This window comes from Callospermophilus lateralis, chromosome 8 (genome assembly GCF_048772815.1).
Source record: "Callospermophilus lateralis isolate mCalLat2 chromosome 8, mCalLat2.hap1, whole genome shotgun sequence".
NCBI classification, from domain to species: Eukaryota; Metazoa; Chordata; class Mammalia; order Rodentia; family Sciuridae; genus Callospermophilus; species Callospermophilus lateralis.
The window spans coordinates 35,180,520-35,190,643 of NC_135312.1; the positions used below are offsets into that span (position 1 = coordinate 35,180,520).

At 34.8% G+C, this 10,124-nt stretch overlaps 1 protein-coding gene across 1 annotated transcript; it reads right to left on the bottom strand.

The window, feature by feature from the left end:
- Positions 1 to 1,149: 1,149 nt before the first annotated feature.
- Positions 1,150 to 3,699, bottom strand: LOC143405630 (RE1-silencing transcription factor-like). The gene is given in 4 exon segments (XM_076864016.2): positions 1,150 to 1,681; positions 1,723 to 2,497; positions 2,500 to 2,669; positions 2,804 to 3,699. Coding segments are annotated over 4 exon segments (2,370 nt in total). The 5' UTR covers positions 3,697 to 3,699.
- Between the last annotated feature and the right edge of the window lie 6,425 nt (positions 3,700 to 10,124).

Genomic DNA, 10,124 nt, shown 5'->3' on the forward strand with positions numbered 1-10,124 from the left:
GACACCAACCATTTAAGAGAAAAGGTTCTCCCCAAAGATAATATTACAGTTAAGAAGTAACTGTACCATAACAGGCAAAAAAAAAAAAAAAAAAAAAAAATTAAAAAATAATGTAACTGATGGTTGGTATTTGAGATAAAAATGTGTTTTAAAAATAAAAACCTCTTGGTTTATTTATTGCAAAATCAAGAAAGAGAGCTGTGAATTTACTATATTCATTCAAAATAAATAACTTAATGTGAAATACAGATTCTGGCATAGGTATAAGATATGAACATCATAATGAATGGATTGAACCTGCATGTTTCATTTGCTCACAAACTTGCACACACTATTATTCTGCAAAAAAGACAATTGCAGCAAAGAAAATAAAAACTGCCCTTTTGCAAACAAGCCTAAAAATATTCCTCTGACGAGGCCAAAATAAACATGCATATATATGTATAAAGTGTTACTGCTCAACACAAATGCTATTTCTAGAAAAATATAACTGCATAGGTTAAAAAAAACAAAAAACAAAAACAATGTGCAACATCTTAAGCCATTAAAGCACCAAAATAAAAAAAAAATAAAAAACACCAAAATCACTGTTTTTATGACAACACAAAATATTGATCAAAACTCAGGAAGTAAATACCTGGACTCATACAATGTCCACTGTTGGGCTAATTTTTCTTCAATTTAAATGTCTTTTTTCATCTCTAAAGAAATCTTAAAGTGCTAACTTTATATAAAGCAGGCAAATTGTTCAAGTAATTTGCTATTAAGCCAATTTTTATAGAGCTAAATAAAAAAGGAAAAGTAAACTAAAGTGATAGAAGACAGACACGGAGAAAAAAAATGACAAGTTGTAAATGGACAAAGCAATAGAATGCTATTATATCATCATGGCCTTCTCATTTCAATTGAACATAAACTAAATAGATTTAGGTATCTGCTGGTTTTTAGTACACTAACTCCCTTGGATTTGCTAAAATTTGTACAACAATCAATATGTATATATGAAGTCCTAAAGAAAAGTATGCCTCTTAAAAATCAATACTCGACACTAATTAAAGCAATCTTAAAAGGTTTTTCTACTATTATAAATGAATATAAAAATTAATAGCTCTTACAAACTAAGAACTGGAACCTTGTCCCAATCTTTAGTTACTCCTGCCCTTTAGCTGCTTTTTCAAGGAAATACACATTAACCAAATGGCGATTGAGGTGTTTGCTGTAATCTTTTTCTTTCCTAAAAGAACGATCACAGAAGATGCAAACAAAATCTCCCTCAGTCCCTTTGCCTGCCAAGGCTTCTTTTGCATCTTTTGTACTAGCTTCTTGTGGAACTGGACGAGCCCCATGCAATCCAGAATCATCACTACCCTCTGACATGTTGTCACTTAGGTCACTTCCATCATGACTGTGGATACCTTCATCTTCATCAATTTCCTGAGACTCATTTACTGCCACAGTAACAGGAGGTGAAGCCAGCACAGTTTGGGACACTGCTTCATGTTCGTCTATTGGTGGGGGAAGAAGCAATGGTGAAACTGGTTCTCCAACTGCTGAGTCTTTATCAGGGAGATTCTCTGCTGGGTTATGATCAGTGTCCATTTCCACTTCACAAAGCATAGCTGAGTCAGTCTGATGCTTATCAGCTAAAGTTTCACCCCCTGGCATACTCAACTTCTGTCTACTTGAACAAGCCCCTTCTGAACCACCTCCATGTGAGCAGGCTCTACTTGAACAGGTTCCACGGGTAGAGGCAACTCTATCTGCAGAGGCCCCTTCTGAACATCTTGAACAGGCCCCTTCTGACTAGTCTCCTTTTGAACAGGTTCCTTCTGAGAGGTGTCTTTCTGAGAAGGCTTGCTGCTTCTTTTACTTTGTTTATTTTTTAGGGTTTTCTTCTTTGTATTTTTTTCCACACAGGTATTTTGTTTTTTATTCTCCTCTTTATTCTCCTCCACTTTGTTATCACCCTTTGGTACTTCCTGACTATTTTTGGATTTACCTTCTAGCTTCCTTTTCTTTTTTGTCATAGATTCCTCATCATTCACAGGATTATGCATGGAATGGGCTTCAGTTTCCATCTTCCTTTTGCTTTTCTTGGCTTTACAGGATTTTTCTGAATTATTTCTTGTATGCACATCCATATCTTTAGCTTCTGTTGCTGACTTGCGAGTTCTGGTAGTGACCTGAATCATTGAAACATTGCTACAAGGTTTTTTCTCTTTTGAAACATTATCTTTTTTCTCCACTTTTACAGACCTCTCATTTTTCTTTAGAGCTACATCCCCCTTTATTTTCGTTTGCTCTGTTTCTGTTTTTTCATTGGTAGTACTGTTATCAAGTAAGTCAGCCTCTCGCTTTTTGGTTTTCTTTAATTTCACTTTTGACACATCCATTGTTTTATTAGGACAAGTAGGATGCTTAGATTTGAAATGATACTGTAGATTACACTTTTTGGAAGCTGCATAGTCAAATACAGGGCAATTAAACTGCCGTGGTTCACATGTAGCTCTACATGTTTTTTGAAGTTGCTTCTATCTGCTGTTTTGTAGTCACAGTGGGGGCAATTAAGAGGTTTAGGCCCATTGTGAGCCTGTCTTGCATGGCGGGTTACTTCATGTTGATTAGAGGCCACATAACTGCACTGATCACATTTAAATGGCTTCTCACCCATCTAGATCACTTTCTAGTAAATATTATCAAATGGTATCCATACCCCACTGAATGAGTACGCATATGTCTAGTTAGATGAGTCTTCTGAGAACTTGAATAAGGACAAAGTTCACATTTATATGGGCGTTCTCCTGTATGAGTTCGAACGTGCTGAACATAATTGTTTTTTCTGTCTGAAAAATAGTTGCATTTACCACATGTGTATACTTTCCTTGGAAAATGGTTTCTTAAGTGTTTCCTCCAGTGATACTCGCTTACTGTTGTGTAAGTGCAAATGATGCACTTGTAGACTCGCTCGTTATCTCCAGCTCTTGTGTGGTGTTTCAGGTGCGCAGTATAGTGATCATATCTATTGGTATTGTAGCCACAGCGGTCACAGCGAATGGGGCCCTTAGAGAAATCTCCCTCTTCAGCAGTGGAAGAGCCAGATTCTCTGGCTTTTGCTTGCTTCTCTGCACTTTCTTCCACAAAAAGCTTCTTGGCACTATGAACTCTGATATGATGCACAAATTGTTCTTCAGATTCTGCTTCATATTGGCATGGCTTACAGCGAAAGGGTTTGGTCTTCAAGTTCTTGCATTTGTCCTCTGCTCCAGGTGTTTCATTAGGAAGATCTTTATTTGAGCTGTAAATTTCTGGGGCAGCTGATGCCTCAAATACAGACTGTAGTTCTACAACACTGACTTCCAAACTTCTCAGTTCCATGTTTTCGAGTCCATTAGGTTCACCTTTTATTTCAGGAGATTCCTCAAGTCCTTCTCCATCACTATCTGAAAAGTTGTTATCCCCAACAGGCATCAATTCTGCCATCTGTCTTTCTTCACCAACCAGGTAATCACAGCAGCTGCCATTCACTTCCCCAGTTAAGGCCACGTTTGCTAGCATGATAAGCTGAGGAGCAGCCAGTTCAGCTTTGGAGAGGTCATGCAAGTCATACATGTCGTTGGGCAAGGCCATGCCAATGTTGCCACTGCCGGTGAACAGCCCTCCTCCTCCAGAAGACTGCCCCATCACCTGGGTAGCCATAACTGTATTCGGTCTTCCTCGGAGAGGGGCAACTGGCGACCTGGCGTTTGGAGTTTTAGGGGAGGGGTGGAGGGGTGGAAAAAGTTGGGCTCTTGGGCTGTCGAGGCCCTTAAAGGCCAGGAGCGGGGCTGCAGAAAGTGCTCAGGCCGCCAGTCCTCGCCCAGCCGTCTGGACTGCCGCCAGGGTCTGGGGCCAGGGGCCTCAGTGGCGCTTGGCCTGCTGCTGCGCCGCCAGGTAGCGGGAGCCGCAGCACATTCCAGCACAGGATGCTGTCTCATTTTTTTATATAATGTCAAAGATTTTACTTGCAATTTTTCATCTTATTTTAAAGCAATTAATATTTATATCTTTTCACCAATGCTAAATAGAAATGCTCTTATTGGACTTATGAAAAACTGAAAATTAAAATACGATCTTTGTCTTTCAAGTGCTTAAAATTGTTAGAAATTATATATACAGACAGACACACACAATAAAGTGAAATATTACAATCATGCATGCTAGCCAATTCCAAGAAGCATATGTGCATGCCACGTGAGTCTCTACTTGTCACATTATTATTCATAACTTCCTATCCTTCCTATGCAGATGAGAGATCATCACAATGCCCCAAATATCCACTCTCAATTTGACATATAAGGACATGAGTTTAAACCTATTTCTTATTTATGCATTAATTATAAATAAAGTAGCATACTAAAGTAGAAAGCATTCACTTTGGGGATCTATGATCAGAGAAGAAATCAAAAGATGTGGAAAAATTCAACTGAGTTTTATTGCAGTTTCCTCAATTACTAGCTATGTGAGCTAAAAATGGCCACAGCTTTTGTATGTGTGATTACATATTTCTATTTATAAATGACAAATAATAAATATTTTATTTCCAGGTTTATTCCTTTCTTAACTCATTTTTGGTTTTTCAAATAAATTACTTTTTTTGAATTGTCAATTGTACTGGAATTTTTTATTTATATTTTTAATGCCTGCAATCTATGTACAAATGTCCTTTAAAAAATTCTGATTTGTGAGTGATCATTGCTTTACTGTTCCTTTCAAGGTGTTATAGTTGTGCAGATAATGTGCTTAATGGGAATCCTTTGCTACAAAGATAATCATGAAAAGAGACTTCTTTTTTAATCTATTGCTAGTTTTCAAACAATGACCTACCTGGAGTGTGCATGACCAGGGGGTTAAGTTTGCTCTCTTTCAGGGTGAATGTCTATAGCAATACTAGGTCGTGAAGCAATAACAAAGTGTAGATAGCTGAGAAATTACGTGACCCAGGATTCTCCCAGGAAAGCTCAACTATTAGTGGCTGATACATAGCAAACTGCAGCAGAAGTAGAAGATATGCCACTTTAGAGGAAAGTTCAATATTAAAAAGATGTAATTATTCTCAAAAATTCGTTTGGATCCTGACTGGTGTGAAATGAAGTCTTAGAGTAGTTTTGATTTGCATTTCTCTAATTATTATAGATGTTGAACATTTATATATCTATATCTATATATAGATATATATAGATATAAATTATATATATATATAGATATAAGTTATATATATATTGTGTATCTTCTTCTGAGAAGTGTCTGTTCAGTTCCTTGGATTATTTATCGATTGGGATATATGTCTTTTTGGTGTTAAGTTTTTTGTGTCCTTTATATGTCCTGTAGATTAGTGATCTATCTGATGTGACTGTGGTAAAAATTTGTTCCCAAAATGTAGACCCTCTATTCACCTCACTGATTATTTCTTTTGCTGAGAAGAAGCTTTTTAGTTTGACTCTATCCCATTTATTGATTCTTGATTTTATTACGTGCACTTTAGGAACCTTGTTAAGGGAATTGGGGCCTAATCCTTCATGATGAAGATTTGGGCCTACTTTTTCTTTTATTATGTACAGCGTCTCTGGTCTAATTCTGAACCTATATGCCCTTCAATAGGTGAATGGATAAAGAAATTATGGTATATATACACAATGGAATATTACTCAACATTAAAAGAGAATAAAATTATGGTATTTGCCGGTAAATGGATGGAGTTGGAGAATATCATGCTAGCAAAGTGAGCCAACCCCCAAAAACCAAAAGCTGAATGTTTTCTCTTATAAGTGTATGCTGATTCAAAATGGTGGAAGGATGCGGGGACAGAGCATGGAATGAATGGAGGATTCTTGGTTTCAGAAAAGGGAAGGAAGACTAGGGAAGGGGTATGGGGGTAGGAAAGATGGTGGGATGAGACAGACAACATTACCCTAGGTACATGTATGACTGCACAAATGGTGTGACTCTACTTCGTGTACAACCAGAGAAGTGAAAATTTGTGTTCCATTTGTGTATTATGAATGGAACTGCATTCTGGTGTCATGTATAACAAATTTTAAAAACAAAGTAAAATTGGTATGGATGCAATGAGAACTAGTTTGAGTCATCCTTAATGTTGGAATCTTGAAGATTAAAAACCCCTAAATTCTAAAATCATTAAAGACTAAAAGGCCCCCAAAATCTATTTCCAGCACTTTATAATAAGGATATCTATTTTCAACATGACTTATTGCTGTACATCATTACCTGAACCACTTGGTTGAATAAATGTTTGTCAGGTTTCTATTCTGTATGGACAGTCATTTGTCTCCTTTAAAGAGTTACACTAGTTGGAAAGAATTGATTCCATGTAACTCACACCGGAGGACCTGGTCATTTGCATAAATCATTTCAAATTCTAAGGCTGGAGAGATTTCTCTTCTCCCTCATTAATTTATTCATTTATTTCTTTATTCTTATTACTATGGCCTCGAGTATTTTATGTTTTGAACTATAATCCAATATTACTTTGTTTACACTGTGGCTTGAATTATTTTTAGTTTGGACATGTGGAACTGTTTGTTTTCTCCTGTGTCCCTTTGATGCACACTCATTGTGAAATTTGTATATGTGAGAGATAGATGAAGAAGGGGACATTTTGTTACTTTAGCACTACTAGAAGTTCCAGGTTCATCTTGTTATAACTCTAGGTCAAGTCCTAGAATCAGCTGATACTTTAAGAAGGCCTGATTCCTTTGTGGGAGAGTTGTACTAGAAATCAAGATCTATATGTTAGGCATGCTAATCGCTATTAAGGTGTCACTGCTCTAGAGCTCTCTGCTTATAGATAAAAGGAATATATGCGTGTATGCTAACCCCAGTATATGCATGTATCTATAAATATTTCCATTTTTAATCATCTCTGTGTATGTTAAGATAGTTATGAGTTTGAACTGGCATCTTTAACTCTAATCCATTACCACATGGACCATTCTAGTGTTCCCCCTTGCTTACTTGTAAATTGCCACCTAAACAGCGAGAATCCTCTTATTTCTTACCGTATAATCCATTTACTTAATTCTAGTCTATTTATCTCTCTCTCTCTCTCTTTCTATCATCTATCTATATATCTATCTGTATCAGTATCAGAATGATTAAACTGTACCCCAATTGAAAAATATTTCTCATTTGGAATTCACTGGCCATTTACATTTTCATTGCATTTAGTCTTACATATTCCAGCTTTTCCAAAGTTACTTAATTCAACATCTTTTTTATATATCCACTTCTGGTAAAGTCACTTCATGTATTTATAGTTAAGTTAGATGTCTCATTGAATTATTTTATCACATTCTGCATTCCATTCTGAGATTCTCTCACCTATTAAATTAGTTTTTTTTTAAAATATAGAGTCATTAAGTTTCATTGTACTTTACTTTAGTAAATCCATAATGGCTTATTCACAATCACAGTGATCTACAATTTCTGCTATGACTCACATTGTCCATTTCCCCACCCTCATTCTAATCTATAAGCTACTTTTCTATGGTCACTTTAAGTTTGCCTTTTCAGTAATGTTGCTTAATTGACATGATAGTATGTGTAGCCTTTCCATAATAGATATTTAATTAGCAGTATATACACTTAATATTAATCTACATTGTGTTTTGATTGCTCATTTATTAATAGCTCAATAATAATCCATTTTATGGATGTACCAAAATTTGTTTATCCTTTTACTCATGGAAAGTCACCTTAGTTGCTTCCAGTTTAAGGCTTTTATAAATAAATCTCATAAACCATTGTGTATGTGTGTGTGTGTGTGTGTGTGTGTGTGTAGGTATTTGAGTAGGCATTAGCTTTCAATTCAGCTGGACACCAATCTCATTGCCCTACTCTGCAATTTAGCCTTTCCCCAAATTGACTAACCTGCTGACAATAGATCCAAACTGGAAAATAACTTTATTGGCACTGAAAATAAGAAAAGTGACAAATTCATGTGAATACAATTCTTGCTAAATTTATTACTGTGGAGAACAGATAGAATTTCACTAAGTGGAAAGTAGCTGACTTCTCATAAATACATGTTCATGGTGCAGGTGGCAGTAAAGGAAAGCAGAAAAGTCCTGCTAACAATGTTTACACTGGAAGAGCAATGGCCAGAAGCCAGACAAAATCATAACAGTTTGCTTATAAACCCTTTGTCATTTGTGGAAAAAACAAACATGGGAATATTGAATTCAGTATTTGTGACTATGTGCTTTGCAAATAAATCATTCTGATGCAAGTTATTTTTCTGATATAAATAAATACTTCTTTGAAAATATGAGGGACAGGGTAGAAGTAGAACTATAGGGAAATCACACATTGAAGTTTCTGGGCCCTATAAACTAAGTGCTTTCAGAAGATTAATACACTCTTGAAATAAAGCTACTCCAGGATATCTAAATAAATTTCAGATAACATCTAGTAAATACTGTAAAAAATAAGTTATGAATTATAAAAAAATTTAAAAATTGGCTATAAGAAAGAAAAGAAGAAATTACATGAGAGCATTTAAAAATATCAGCATCAAAAACTGCAAAAAATCCTTTTTAATAAATGAAAAATATCATGAAGACATATAAGCTTAAAGAGATGTTTTTCAAATGCAAATAAAATAATAAAATTATTTAAAGCACTAATAAGAGAGATTATTGTTGCAGAGATCAGAGAGAAAGTATACTGAATATGGTCAATTAGTATACTGGAGGGTAAAAATCATGTAGTTAAATTATTTTAGAATTGTTTAATTTCAAAAATTAAAATTGATCCTGAAGTTCAAATGATATCTGATAACACTGGAAATCCATGAGATATACAAGTTTAATTTTAGAAAAAAATATTTATTAACATATATTAAATACTACCTTAATCAGCTAGGGCTACCCTTACAAATTATCATAGACTAATGGCACAAAAAACAGAAATATGATTCCCATATTTCTGAAGCTGTTAAGTCTAAGTTCAAGGAGCTGGTAGACTCAGTATCTGGTAAATTCTCTCGTTTGTGATGGCTTCTTTCTGTATATTCCTATAGTTAAGAAAGCAAAGAGTCTAGTGTTTGTTTTTTGTTGTTGTTGTTGTTTTTTCCTTACCAGGGCAATAATCACATCATGGGGCAACACCATGATGATTTGATATAACCACAATTATCTCTCATATGTTCTGTTTCCAAAGGGCCTTAACATTTGAATTTTAGTTGAAACAAACATTAAATCCATGAAAAGCACCTGGGCAATGTATTGAACTAAGCTCTTCATAAGTGTCTAAATAACCATTTGAAGTCAGCACTATTATCAATATGGAACATTCTTTTGATTAATAGTGAATTTCACCTTTGTGTACATCTATAATGCACTAATGAAAAAATATAACTAACTGGTAGAAAAAGAAAGGAAACAGGAAAAATGAGGAAGAAAGGGAAAGGGGGAAATACTGGGGACTGAATTGCAGCAAAAGATATTGCATGTTTGCAAAATTATGTTAAAATAAACTCCAATATTTTGTATTATTACAATGCTAATAAAAACATTTAAAAAGTGAATCTAAAAAACAAGAGTTTAATAACTTTACAGGGTAAAATATATATGTGATTAAGTGTGAGTGGAGTTCACATCCCAGGCTTTCTAGCTTCAAAATCAACCTCTCTTAATGACTACCACAAGAAATAGGCATAAACATCTTATACATGTAAAGTGAGAGGGAGAACATTTCCATTTCCCTAGTAAATCAGGCTGAAAGAGAATAACTCTGTCTGATAAAACACATATACTCAAATTGTAACTTCTCCTAAGGAAAACATTATTTGGAATCATATAAATACACATATAAAGTACATCAAGCCTTTCTGAAAAGACTATAACCAAATTTTTAGGTATAGTAATACAAATCATGTTGCATAAAAGCAATGTGAAAAAATTTACATTAATCACAAGAATATACTTACTCAGAACTTTTCTAACCACTTGGAAAAGTGAAAAATATTCCTTCTCTAGATGATTCTGCAGTTAAAGCAAATAACTCTTTTATAAATTATAATACAGAGAATGCTATTAGGAATATTTTAGGAAATATGTTAGGAAAGT